At 32.2% G+C, this 15,057-nt stretch overlaps 1 protein-coding gene across 2 annotated transcripts; it reads left to right on the top strand.

Annotated features, from left to right (window-relative positions):
• Positions 1 to 1,277: 1,277 nt before the first annotated feature.
• On the top strand, positions 1,278 to 10,270 carry LOC143230350 (uncharacterized). Of its 2 annotated transcripts, none has more exons than XM_076463781.1 (3): positions 1,278 to 1,429; positions 4,935 to 5,917; positions 9,668 to 10,270. In XM_076463781.1, the coding sequence occupies exons 2-3, from the start codon at positions 4,966 to 4,968 to the stop codon at positions 9,811 to 9,813; spliced, it is 1,098 nt and encodes a 365-aa protein (XP_076319896.1). In that variant the 5' UTR covers positions 1,278 to 1,429; positions 4,935 to 4,965; the 3' UTR covers positions 9,814 to 10,270. The 2 variants fall into 2 exon arrangements, with proteins under 2 accessions (XP_076319896.1, XP_076319897.1); XM_076463782.1 differs by lacking the exon at positions 1,278 to 1,429 and adding an exon at positions 1,928 to 3,086.
• The last annotated feature ends 4,787 nt before the right edge of the window (positions 10,271 to 15,057 follow it).

Raw genomic sequence — 15,057 nt, 5'->3', positions numbered from 1 at the left:
GCTAGCCATCACCACCCACCGCCAGGTTACTCTTTTACCAACGAATAGCGGAATTGACATTTACATTATAACACCCTCAAGGTAAGCATGTTTTGTGTGACGGGGATTCGAACTTACGACCCTCAGACCGAGTCGAGCGCCCCTAACCATCTGACCATGCTGGACCAGCACAGTCTGTCAACAGTGATTCAGCATTAAATCTGAGGGATTATGACGTTAACAATCGGGTTTCTATACTCGCAACAGGCAGAGTACAAATGGTGTAGCTTTAAATTTAACAACAAACATATTTCCATTAAATAGTTAAAATCGTGATTTCAAATCAAACATCGTTGGAACTTTCACGTTAATCAGTACAAAAACAAAACTTAGTAAAAAATCAGGCATGGATTACTTGATTACATTAATGTCCTTGTAATGCTTTGGCTGTTCCATTATCCATTTTTTCAATAACCAAAGTTTTAGTTTGTTTTCCAAGACAACGAAAGGTAAATACGGCAAATTCTTTCAAATTCAGCCTACGTTACATGTAGCAACAATGTTAATAATTGTTTGGGCAACAAACAACCTAATTGTACTTTTTTGTCATTTATTTGTTGTTTCCCCTGAAATTTAACTAAATATTTCCTTTTTTTTAGTGGATGATCTTCGCATGTACAATAATATTCTTATCGGATAGATATAGCTGTGTAAAATGTATTAAGAAATACTGCAGCGAATATTTGCTAAAAGAATTGCTATGATTATTTTATGGGTAGAAATATTAGCTAATTAGTATTGGAACATTTTGGTTCGTTTATCAAGATGGAATTATGTTAATCTCAGTGAATATCATATTTACTGTAAATCCCTAAAACTCCGTATTTGATTTATGAATATATTTATATATTTCCGCTCACATAGTACCTTGTGATAAAAGCTATTAGTTCAAAATGTACTATTCCGATGTAAGTACATTTATATATATCCTGTTTGTATAGGTTCGATACTACGGGGTTATCAAGGATAAATGTAGTCAACTAACAATGTATCTATTATATTATACGTTTTGTCATATCTTTTCAGATAAAACTTATATGTTTCCACGCCGACAAAAGTTCCTAAAGTTAATGTCTATTCACATTCAGGAAAGAATGACGAGGCAGGGAATATATGTAATGCAAAAATGCATAACGTGTTTGGAATGTTACAAAAGTTACCAATAATGAAGTGTAAAATATTTATTGCTCCAGGAAAAGCATAAGCGTTTAGATGTAGCAGAGAGCTGAAGTTTTTAGAACACTACAGCTGTAGGACGTATGCAATAAAATATAAATCTGAAATACATACCCAAAAATTTCGAGTAGCTCGACATTATTGGTCATTGCATCAGTAAGATATAAATTTTTATATCCTTGCATATTTCACATTGACTATCTATACTTTACGGGTAAGTATGCTGTTTTCTTATTTGCAGTAAAAAAATCGTAGACTATACACGTAAAACTTTATATTTGTGTCTCTATTGTACTTTGTATAACGAAAACTCGCGAATTCTATTATTATTCTTTTTTTTTGAAAATCAAAAGTCGTACGCACGTTCAACATGTCTAAATAACTTACTTTAACCCTGAATTTGTCAGCTTGTTAGTGTATATTTCACCAATGCTAGGATCGAAATATTTCATCAGATTGTGTAATTGTGTAATGACTGGGCGAAAAGTGGGTCATATCGGATATTTTCTATGGAAACTAAATAAAAAACGCCAACACTAATGAATGGAAGTAAGTGAAATACTGCTGTTGATTTTCTTTTTAATAGTTTTTATGACTCGTGTTATACAAGATAACAAACAAACAAAGTTGGAGCATGAGTAGTTTACAAAAATGTACTTTGAAAGCTGTTCACTATAAACTTCGTTATATGTACTGTGTTTACTGTATAGATTCCACGTCCCGTCTATTTTGTTCTAGTTCTAAACTCAATGTTCCGTCTACTTGTTCCTTGTTTAAACTTCAAATTCTGTCTCCCGATTTCTCTACGTAAGCTTTACATACTATCTCTTGTGTTCTTTGTCCATACTCAACGTTCCATCTCCTGAGTTCTCTTGTCTGTACTCTTCGTTTAGTCTACTATTTTCAACCTATACTTCACGTTTTGTTTTCTGTGTTCTCTGTCTAATTCCACGTTCCGTCTAGTGTGTTTTCAGTCTAAACTCCACGCTCCGTCTATTTTTATCTCAGTCTATACTACACGTTCTGTCTACGTTATTCTTTATGTAAACTCGACAATCCTACCTACTACCGTATTCTCCCTATATACTCTACGTTTGTTACGTTCTTTGACTAAAATTAGTTTTGCCTCCTGTACTTTTGTCTATATTCATCATTTCATCTTTTGTTCCCTGTCTTTACTCCATATTCTATTTGGTTTCCTGTCTCAACTCTATGTTCTACATATTATATTACCGGTCTATACTTTATTACTGACAGGTTCTTCTCTCTGCACCCAATAATCTGTTTGAAGTTTCTTATAGACATTCTTTTATGTACTATTTATCATTTTCTCTTACCATTAACCCTGTTCTCTCATTTACTGGCTCCACTATGGCTCAGAATTTTGTCTCTAGCCTTATAACGTTAAAACTCAGGTTTTTATACCCGTGTTGGGCAGTTGGGCATAGCACGAATTGTTTATTGTGTATCTTTATGCTTAACAAAAAATGAAAAACACACGAATTCTCTTTTACTAATTCAAACTATGGTTTATGTATAGTTTTTTTCTAAAGGTTTCTATATTTAATTAATCTTCTATTCCTTCCACATCTGTAATTTGTAACAGTGAATTAATACAATAAACGTAGTTTATTTTTTTCATAAAATGAAACCAAGAGTTAGCAAAAAATATTTAGTTTCGGGTAACTTTTGAAGTAGCAATTGCACATTTATGTACATAGTCTAATGTACCGGCAGTTGCCTAGCTACAGCTGTACACACAAGCTCAAAGTGATACAAGTATCAAGCGCTTTTCTTGGGAAGTATATAGAACGTAGTCATAGCGTAACTAGCACTGTCTACCTAGCGACCTACATAAGCCTTTTGTTCAGGTAAGGTACTATTTCTGCATGATAACTTATCAAACACATTTAGTAGAGTTACTAGTGTTATACTGAATATAAAGATAGTTTAGAATAGCTAGTGGTGTGATATATTCAATCTGTAGGTAGCCTAGTGTGATTAGTTGTGTGAAAATGATTCTATAGATAGTTTAGTAAAATTAGTTGTGTGAGAATGATTCTATGAATAGTTTAGTAAGATTAGTTGTGTTGTTCTGAACCGTTAGATAGTTTAGTAAGATTAGTTGTGTTGTTCTGAACCGTTAGATAGTTTAGTATGATTTGTTGTGTTGTAACCTCTAAATAGTTTAGTAAGATTAGTTGTGTTGTACTGAATCCCTAGATAGTTTAGTAAGATTAGTTGTGTTGTACTGAACCTCTAGATAATTTAGTAATATTAGTTGTGTTGTACTGAACCTCTAGATAGTTTAGTGAGATTAGTTGTGTTGTACTGAACCTCTAGATAGTTTAGTATGATTTGTTGTGTGAGAATGATTCTATGAATAGTTTAGTAAGATTAGTTGTGTTGTTCTGAACCGTTAGATAGTTTAGTATGATTTGTTGTGTGAGAATGGTTATATGAATAGTTTAGTAAGATTAGTTGTGTTGTAATGAGTCTTTAGATAGTTTAATAAGATAAGTTGTGTTGTACTGAATCGCTAAATAGTTTAGTAAGATTGGTTATGTTGTACTGAACATCTAGATAGTTTAGTAAGATTAATTATGTTACACGGAATTGCTAGATAGTTTAATAGGCGTACTTCTATTTACGTGTGTGTCTTATCATTAAGGTGTGTATGTCCACTAAAAAAAACATTACAGTGGTATCACAAACATACTGTCTCAAAATTAAGTAACTAAAAACTGCCTTACATTTTAGTTGCAGTTTCGCGGTAGCAGAGAATATTTTAAGTTTCCTGAAAAATTGGTCCCGGAACAACTCATTAGCCAAATACTTGAAATTCTAATTAAACTGGTTCAAGGATCATACATTAGTGAATATTTCAGACATTCTAAACGACTGGATTAATTTTAGGATTTCCTAACAAGTGAGCGCCAAAGACTATGCGTCAGTAAATTATCGAGAATTTCTGGAGAGGCGAGCCCACTAATTACATATTAGAAACTAAGCCTTAAGTTGTAGAAACTAAGGCATATGGATCGTAAATGAATGAACTTTGCTTTCTAAATAAGTGCATTCTAGAGAATACACATTTGGGAAATCTGTCACATTAAAGCTCTAAATTTAATAGTCAGGTAGACTATCCCTTCTTTGCACCCTCTAAAAGAGCCTAAGCCTCGTTATTGCATTCGTCTTTCATAAATAAATTTTTAACTTCGTTAAAGGGAAGCATTTTCTGTGAAATGAATCATTTTTCCTGTAATTATGTGATGTGTCCCCACTTGTTTCTTTTTCTGCTGTAAATAGTTTTTACTTATGAATGTTCATCATTACACGTATTACATTACATATTCAAAGCTCATTTCTCATATACAAGAAAAAAATAAAATGATATAAAATCTAAGTACTGTTAACGTGAAGGCTAATTAACAATTCATCTAAAAATGAGCCTATCTTTTTCTTTAAAATGTCAGATGATCAAGTATCTAAACCATTGTTTGATAATCCTTTTAACGTCATTTCGGACAAGTGCTGGTTGACAATGCCGTCAGTTCCAAATTATATGTTTTTAATTTATTTTTGTATGTTTTACTAAAATTATAGTTTTCTGACAGATTAATATGATAATTGAGAGGATTTGCTCTCATAATAAAACAAGATATTTCAACTGTGTTTGTAAACGTTTTAAAAATGTAATTTATTTTCTTCGTCTACAGTCATAAAACTTCGTAACAACTGATAGTTTTAATGCTGCTGTTTGTACTGTTTTCACCTGCCTGGTACTACTTCGTTTCAGTCGTCATGGGGATTAATGATATTCCACCAGCAATTGACATCATTTCTGAAAATCAAAACAGTACAGAACGAAGTGAAGGATCCTTCCGAAAACTACTGGAAGACCCTACACACAGACAGAACTCATTCCTTCGTCATTATAATAAGCCCTGGTGTCCATCCTGGATAAATATAGCACCCTGTGAGTGTGGTGGTTCCCAAGGGTTTCCGCTTCTAACTTGCAAAGAGTTGGTTCACATTTATGATCTCCATAGGATTTTCAATTCATGGTTTCCTGTCACAGACTTTGGAAAATTGAGTTTAACAAACTCTGATATTTCTACATTATCAAAAGGAATATTTGGAGAGATAAGATTTGAATATATTTATGTTCATAAAAACACATTGATAAAAGTAGAGAAAGGAGCTTTTGGTCAGTCTAATAAAAGCTTAAAACGAATTGAGATAATCCACAACGATCTAGAAACTTTTCCGTTTCAAGATCTTCGTCATTTTTTAAAACTTGGCTACCTACAACTGAAGTACAACAGTATAAAACGTATTCCAGACTTTGCTTTTGGCTATGTGCCTGAATTAAGAAAAGTTGACTTGTCCTTCAATAAAATATTTCACATTGGATCATATGCATTTAAGGATCTTCCCTGTCTAGAGCAACTCGACTTGCGTTTCAACGAACTAACTATTCTGAATAACCATGCCTTTCACCTGTCGCAACCCAACAATCTGTTGAATCTGGACATTTCAAACAATAAAATTATTTTCATAGCTGATGATGCTTTCCATAACCAAGTTCCAAAAGTTTTGAACATGTCCAAAAATAATCTAAAAAAACTCAAAGACACTGAATTTAAACCTATGCTGTTGAACATGAGTGACAAGAATGACGGAGTTGTTGTAGTTAATGGTGAGTTTACTTAACATTTCATTGAACTAATTATATACTGACTTAGAGCTTAATTAGTGTCACTATAAGACTAATATAAATGGCATGTTTAGTTCCCACTTAAAGATTTTTCATAAAATTATTTATGATATGGTTATATACCTCATTAAACGAGGCCTAGTTTAAGTTTTCTCATGAATCTCACGCGTAAGCACTAGAGGCCTATCTGCACAAGCTATCATTTGTTTTAAAATGATAGATGAGAGGGAAGAAAGCTAGACCACTGTTGTTAGTCTGAATAGTATATTTGACTGTTATACTTATAACACATCCTTAAAGAGATGAAAAATCACACAACGTCAGATCCTTAGTCTGCCATGCTATCCACTGAAACGGACTCGGCATGGCTACGTAGTTAAGCCATTCCAGTCGTAATTTGAGGGTCGCGGGTTCGAATCCCCATCACACTAAACATGCTCGCCCTTTCAGACGTGGGGGCTTATAATGTGACGGTCAATTTCACTATTCATTGGTAAAAGAGTAGCCCAAGATTTGGCGGTGGGCGGTGATAACTAGCTGTCTTTCCTCAAGCCTTACACTGCAAAATTAGGGACGGTGTAGCTTTGCGAGAAATTCAAAAACAAACAAATAAACACTCCGTTGAAACGTGTTTAGCCCACCTAGTTTAGAATATATTATCCCAAAATGGTTTATTTAGAAGTCTTTCGAAACAATACACCAAGCTTTGACGATCCGTTCTCTTATTTAAAGATGTGGTGGAAGAAAATGCTGCAAACAACTTACCGCTGCTAAGAAAGTTAAAGAATTAATTATTCTTGTGCTAGTTGCTGAATTCAAATATTTATTTATCGTCAAGAACAGTATGTAATAATTGCTATAGTGCTAGTAGCTAAATTCACATATATAATCTATTGTCAAAAACAGTTTATAATAATTATTACAGTGCTAGTAGCTAAATTTGTATGTATATATAATCTATTGTCAAAAATAGTATATAATAATTGTAAAGTTGGTTATTTCTTCTTTTGTTTTGAAAATCATAATTTGTGGAAGAGTACGTGATATAATTTTTTCTTCTTTAATACATCGTGTATTCAAAATAATTTGTGATTAAATGTATAATTTATGTAATATCTTTATGTGTTTACATTAAAAATATAAATATTCAACAACTTCTTCAAATATAGTTCTTCATTTTAAATGCACTTAAGTATCATTTTATTATGAATGATATTTATGTGGAATTAAAATACTTGATGTATGTTGAGTCTTCTGAACATTTTCACTACTATTTTTGTGTTTGTGGTTATCTAATTAGAAATATATAGAGAAGTAGAATTATCGCACAATTATAATTCAATAGCTATTAGGGACAAAATAGCACTTGACACCATTCACATAAAAGATTTACTAAAAGAGAGTGTTTTCAGACTGGAGTAAATAGTATGAAAATTTGTTACCAGTTGATTTCGACCCAAGTAGTCTGTTCACTAATTAAACCGAAGGGAGGAAAATTTAAACTGGATATAATTCAGATCCATTATTTTGCTCCTCTGTGTCACAATGGTGTGTATGCAGACTTCCAACGCTAGAATCCTGGTTTTGCTACCCTTAATGGGCAGAGCACAAATAGCCCATTATGTAGCTTTATGTTTAATTACAAACAAGATCCATTATAGATGTTTATAAGTAAGCGATTACGTTTCATACGTACTTGATTTATCACGTTGTTGTTATCTACAAAATCATTTGTCGGGATCTAGTTCAGGTGTGTGTGTATGTGTTTTATTATAGTCAAGCCACATCGAAGTGTGTGCTGTGTCCACTGAGGAGAATCGAACCTCTAATTTTAAAGTTGTAAATACAAAGAATTACCGTTGTCCCAGCGGGGGATTCTAGGTCAGGTATAGGCTCATGAGAAGACAATTTGAATCTTTGTTAAATACCTGAAAGTGAGCAAGAGTGTGTATATATATGTATAATAATGCTTTTGAGAGGGTTTGCCATCAAAAGATAATAGCTGTCTGAACCAAGTGTAACAATAGAGATTCATTCCGGACCTGTACTGGGAGTGAAAAGAAACTAACTATTCATTTAAATGAAAATCAGTCAGCTAATTTCATTGTTAAGCGTTGTATAAGATAAGGTTGCATACTTTCACTAAAGTCATTCAACCTTTACGCAAAACAGATATTTGGAGATAGATGAGATTCCAGAGAAGGTTAATACAGTGGTATTTATGTATGCTGACAATACAGTGCTACTGGTAGTGTTAAAGGAAGCATTACAAAGAATAATATACTTAGTGAACAGAAGACGTTTAGAGTATGAATCGAGCATTAATGTAAAGAAGACAAAACCATGGGTGTGAGAAGAAATGTTAAACAAAAAGTTAGAGTCAACATCGAAGTGAATGATCACATACTATAACGAGTGGAAAAGTTTGCCTACTTGGGGCAACTAATAACTGAGGATGGTAAATATGAGGCAGAAGTCAAGAAATGGATAGCAATTGCAAGAGCAAAGGAGAAATATAAAATGTTATATGTTATCCATCTTCCTGTAATTACCAGAATAATAATAAGAGCAAAATAACTTTGAAATAAGTAATGTTCTCGATATGGGTTAAGCCTAAATAGAAAGTGAAGGAAACCAATACATCATAGAAGAGAATTTTTGCGACTGTGAGGAAGACAACTTCGTATTGTTTTAACACAAATTAAACTTGCAGCGACATTACCTAATAAAAAGTACTAAGAATCGCATTTAGTTGCAATACGTCATTTTTATTAGCATGCACACTGTTTATTGTAACACGTTTGGCAAAAAATCGCTCCGGAGCAAAAGATCTCCGAAAGAGATACATGGATTAAAACACAACACAAGCTTGAGATAAAAATTTAAAACCAGCCCAGCAGCTACACGAAAGCTACTGGAGAAAGTGTTCCTTAACAAGTTAAGAAAATAAAGACTATTTTAATCTTTGTGATTAACATCTGGTGGAAATTTCAGTATGAGTTGTTCTGGTCCAACTACATTAACACAAAGGTTATTGTATATAGTAATTGATTACTTTCATGTACATTGTTATTACAGAATTTCCCTAAAATAAAGAAATGAAACTCATAATAATTTCAGAAAATATAAACATAAATAAGTAAAACTATTAAAATGATGTTTTTTTCTTAATTTTCGGAAGAGGTTTTTTATCTTTACCTACCAGGCTGTGGTGTTCTGCTGCGGTACCAACATATTTCTATATATACTCAATTTTTTTGAACGAGCTTTGGAAATACATTGTTGTTATGTTCACAATAACGTTTGGAAAAGAAAAGAAACAACAAATGTCAAAAGTCAGTAGATACGTGAAAAGATATTATTATATTACCAACAAATAACAAAGCCAAATAGCTGCTTTACTTTTCGACCTCCGGTGGCTCGTTTTCAAGTCCAAGGAGCTACAACATTAAACATCTGGTTATAATACTCGCTGTTGACACAGCATAGATAGTTCGTTGTGTAGTTTTGAGTTTAATAACAAAAAAAAATTATATGCTACTTCTTCATTAGTGAGTTTGATACTGGCTTACGCCTACCTCATATTTCATATATTTTAGCCTTTAAAAGGTGGAATGCTATTATGTATTCTAAGCTTTATATTCTATCAGTTATTATCATTTTTGAGCATTTACGAATTTATATTGTCTAGAATATATAAGTTATTTACTAGGTTTCTTTTTTCAATTGCAGATAACCGTTTCCTGTGCAGGTGTGTAAATGTGAAATGGTTGATTAGCTTAAAGGAAAGAATCAGGCGTCATATAAAAGACTACTTTTGTTCAGATTTAAAGAAGCCTCTTTTTGAAATTACACTGAATGAAATTGAATGTTACTGAAAATCGTTTACTCACAGATAATTTTTTAAATATCATTTTAATTACCAAATTTAAACAAACCCGAATAACTAAACAGTATTTTTGTACCTTTATGGGCTTTGTAGTTTTATCATCAATTTTCTGTGACATTTAACACTCGTTCATCTTTAGATACTTGAAGTGACATTGATATGATATTTTTCATTAATGGTGTTTCATTAATTTCATTTTTATTTAGCATCTTCTAGTAACAAGTTGTGAATATTCAAACAGACTGTCACAACCTTAGTGATAGTGAAAATAACAACTCTACTTTCAACTATTGTAACTGTTAAACTGAAGCTTTTGAAACAGAAATTCTTTATAAATTTGACACCTGTACTCATTAGTTGGTAGCAGACCTATTGCAAAATATCGTTTTGGTGACAATTCTGTATCTTATTTTACACTAGTGAATAAAGAAATTTATCTTTGAAAATTGTCTATTGAAAATCTTATTTGCAGGAATAAGTTAATCAAGTAAGTAATGTGTGTAAAGAGCTCTCGCTGGACTTAAACTAAAGATAAATAAATTTTAAAATGCAAAAAACAAGAAAAAATAGCTTCAAACATAACTAATAGTCAAAAATAAATAAAAAGCAATCGAAGTAGCCGAAAGTTATCATAAAATAGCTTAAAATTGCCAAAAAGTACAACTATTAATTTGTTCATTGCTCTGACCTCCATGTCTCGAAATTTTGCTTCTCTATTAGTGGTATGAGGTTTCTTTGTTCAGTTAGAAAGACAATATTTTCAAATGATAAGAAATCCCCTTTAAAACACAACGCAAAATATAAAAAGTATAAAACAATAATCCAAAGATGTAAAAAATATTTTTAAATACTCAAACTCCAGATATTAAATCAGGACAATGTTATTAATTCAATAGTTTTCTGCCCCTAGTTTGGAGACATGGACTATTTTAGAAATTTTTTAAAACTTCACATTATTTGAATTAAAAGACCCAAATACCCGTAAATAAACTACAAATAGTTCTGTCCCACTCTACCCCTTTGAAAAAATGCAACCGAAAATTGTGAAAGAAGTGTTAACAATGTAAAGAAAATACAAAAAGAAATAATAACAAAGAAATTTGTCCCAATCGCCCGTCGCTAAAATAAAATATCTAGCAATTTTTTGTCATTTTTATAGGTAGTTATACGTATTTTTATATTCCAAAATAAAGAGAAAGTCCCTCGAATAGATTAACAAAGGCGAGAACTAACTCGATATCTTAATTTTAAAAGCATTAAAAATACGTTTGAAGAATAAGTATTTTTATTTATTTGCAATGGGCCTATTTTCCCCTGATTTTTAATTTTAAAGAAAAACAAAACTTTGATGTTCCAAATCTTACAATAATTTTCCAATATACGTCTTTTTTGAATACTGGATTCATATTTATGTTTATTTTAGTTTTTGAATTTCGTGCAAAGCTCCACGAAGACTATCTGCGCTAGCCGTCCCTAGTTTAGCAGTGTAAGACTATAGGTGAAAACTATAGAACCCGCGACCCTCGGATTGCGAGTTAAGTACTTTAACCACCTGGCCATGCCAGGCTCATATTTATGAAATCATAACTAGTCATTCTTTTAATTAAAAGGGCCTGGCATGGCCAAGCGTGTTAAGGCGTTCGACTCGTAATCCAAGGGTAGCGGGTTCGAACCTCGGTCGCACCAAACATGCTCGCCATTTCAGCCGTGGGGGCATTATTAAGTGACGGTCAATCCCACTATTTGTTGATAAAAGAGTAGCCCAAGAGTTGGCGGTGGGTGGTGATGACTAGCTTCCTTCCCTCTAGTCTTACACTGCTAAATTAGGAACGGCTAGCACAGGTAGCCCTCTAGTAGCTTTGTGCGAAATTCAAAAACAAACAAATTAACGTTATCATAGAATCTTTAATTTAATCATATTTTGTCTTTATTCAGTACTAATTATTTATTTTCCAAGTATTGTTAATTTCTCATAGTTTCAGTATTAAAGTTAATAATACTTAAATTAGTATATCATTTGACTCTTTCGAATTGTCTTCTAATACATTCATATTAGTTTATAATGTTCTATTGAAATCTTCGATTCAGTCAATATTTGTTTATGTACATAGTTTTTTTGTTGTTTTCGCCAGTTTCTTATGTTGATTGCTTTACTTTGATATATTTTCGTTGTCAGCATCAAAACTATTATTAACTAATAATAATGCTTTTGCTACATATAACCCGTTTTTGTTTCTATCGATAACATTATTTAGACATTTGTCTTTGATTTTGGTTTGTATATAAATATATATTCTCCAATTAATGATTATTTTACAGTATTATTATTATCAGTCTCTTTTTTATCAATATAAAAAATACTTTCATCAATTAATTTAAGGAAAACTATTTCAAAGTGGACTTATATGATTCAGAGATGCTTCTTTACATAGGGTAGTATATAGAAACTAAAAACTCATTTAATTCTTTAAGACTTTCCATAATATCAAAACTTCTATTACAAATATTGATTATTCCTTTTCTCCTTACAATTAACAAGTAATGACATCTATATGGTTTTGTCGGAGTTCGTCTGAGTTGCCAAAAGAACTAATCTTCAAATTCAATAAATTATTATAGAATTTCCAGTTTGAAACGTCGAAAGAAATTTATAACACAATCTTCTGCAATTAATAATAGCTTACAAAACATCCAATTTCTGTAAATAACTCAGACGCTAAGAAATCTCGAAAAATCTAATTCTCCAAATTTGAAAGAAAATTTTTATAATCATCAGAGGGACCTTAACTCACGTTCATAATATGTAAGACTATAAAATAGTATACTATTTTCTTATTGGTTACTTTCCTTATCTTGAAATTGGTGAACAGTTTATTGTTTGTAATTTCACACGCACTCATGTTTATGATATATTTAACAGTAATAGAAAAGCGCTTTAAACAATCTTAATTCGAACAACACTAGTGCAATAATGCCAGCAGACAAGGATGGAGATATTGTTATTCTCAACAAAAATGACAATATCATGGGGCCCGGCACGGCCAAGCGTGTTAAGGCGTGCGACCTCGTAATCTGAGGGTCGCGGGTTCGCATCACCGTCGCTCCAAACATGCTCGCCCTTTCAGCCATGGGGGCGTTATAATGGTACGATCAATCCCACTATTCGTTGGTAAAAGAGTAGCCCAAGAGTTGGCGGTGGGTGGTGATGACTAGCTGCCTTCCCTCTAGTCTTACACTGCTAAATTAGGGACAGCTAACACAGATAGCCCTCGAGTAGCTTTGTGCGAAATTAAAAAAACAAACAAACAAACAGACAGTATCATGGAAGCTAACTGGCAACTAGAAGACACCTATTTCTATAGAAATTCTCAAATTATTCTACAACTCAGTTTATTAAGACTATAACTGATAAGCTTAGAGAAATTCTCCAAAATAATAAAATTAACAAAGAAACTTTTCAGTATTTGATACCCAGACAAGCTTTTCCTGGTAGATTTTATCTCATGCCCAAAATACACAAACCAAACGATCCTGGCCGACCCATCATTTCTGTTATTTAGGTTGTCTGTTTTTGTTGACCGACACATGAAATATATTCTCAGTACTCTCCCCTCTTACATAAAAATGATACTACCCACATTATTAAGATCATAGAAGATATTAGTACTGACGGACAGTTACCACTCACCAGTCTTCTTTGTACTATGAATATTTCTTCCATTTACATCAATATTCCACATGATAAAGAGCTGGAAGCTCTAAAGTCTACACTAATCCTTTCCAATCCATTAGAACATCTAATACTAACTGATTTTGACAGCCTGGTTTTCAACTCTGAACAACTTCGAATTTAATAACGAGTATTACATTCAAGCTTACGGTAATGCAATGGGTACCTAAATGGCTCTCAATTATGTTAACATTTTTGTGAGTGATATTGAAAACCAGCTTTTACAACAAACTCCTGTAAAACCTCATACAACATATTTTCATTTGGACAGCCAATCTCAAAGCATTTATCATACATGCAAATTCTTTTCAAAAAACAATTAAATTTATTTGTGATTACTCGCCTATCCAGATTAATTTTCTTGACGTCACAGCTCTTCTAAAAAACGAAATTTTACACACTTGTACAAAAACCTACAGAGAGACCACAACGCTTTCTCTATAAAAGCTGTCAACTCTATAAACGAAATATTACCTACAATCAAGTTCTTTATATTCTACAATCAAGAAAATATGCTCAGATGAAACAAACTACAGAAAACGCACTGAAAATCTAAAACCAACTGTGTTACAAAGAGAATATAAATATACCGAAACTGACAGACAAACTGAAAAGGCTACCAACACTCAGCAATACTAAAACATCAAATAGAATTCCTCTTATCATTACTTATCCGTTTAAATTTAAAAATGTTTCATGAATTTTGAAAACATATTTTCATCTTCTAGAGCTCAACGATCGTCTTAAACTGGTTTTTTTAAGTTCCCATTGTCTCCTTCCGAAAAAACAGAACTCTAAAAGAGTACCCTTGTTCAGACAATAGTGAATTACATTCCACCTACAAATATTTGTAGTGCATGCAGTAAGGCCCGTTGTCAAACCTACAAGTTCATAAAAAACAAAAGAAACTTTTAAATATCCAGAAGAGTCACTTATGAAAAAAACACCATTTATGTTATACGATATTAAAAATGGAATTACCAATATGTAGGACATACACAAATAACTCTTATAGAATGTTCAATCATAAATCTTCTATTAACACTGAAACAGATTTCTCTGTTGCTCAATACTTTAACCAACCCGGCCATTCCATTAATGATGTGACTTTCATTGGCATTGAAACAGGATTAAAAACTAAAGCAGATAAAGAAATAAAAGAAATTTATTGGATTGCTAATCTAAACACTGTTCAACCTTTCAGAATTAATCTATATTCTAGAATCAGTGATCTCCTTTCATTGGTTTCATCTCTGTCAGAAAAACATATTTTGCTCTTTGCATTTTTTGTCATTTAATATGAAAGCTGAATTTCCTAAAATTACTATTTGTTAAAGATAACTTTCATATCTGATTTTATAAATTGATTTCTATAGCATATTTATTCCAGCGAGTCTCTGTGTAGTACCTTTATTTTGTTTAAACACCTAAGTATAGTTTTAAATATACACATATTTAGCCATTTCTAAACTAAACTTCTCTAACACCCTTTCACATCGGCTA

This window comes from Tachypleus tridentatus, chromosome 10 (genome assembly GCF_004210375.1).
Source record: "Tachypleus tridentatus isolate NWPU-2018 chromosome 10, ASM421037v1, whole genome shotgun sequence".
Taxonomy (NCBI): domain Eukaryota; kingdom Metazoa; phylum Arthropoda; class Merostomata; order Xiphosura; family Limulidae; genus Tachypleus; species Tachypleus tridentatus.
The sequence above is the reverse complement of the archived record's forward strand: the minus strand, read 5'-3'. Positions and strand labels throughout refer to the sequence as shown.

Excerpts from the sequence above, each read along its gene's own strand:
- LOC143230350 (XM_076463781.1), top strand. The coding sequence starts at position 4,966 with ATGCTGCTGTTTGTACTGTTTTCACCTGCCTGGTACTACTTCGTTTCA. Across the intron at positions 5,918-9,667 it reads CGGAGTTGTTGTAGTTAATG|ATAACCGTTTCCTGTGCAGG; the intron begins GTGAGTTTACTT and ends TTTCAATTGCAG.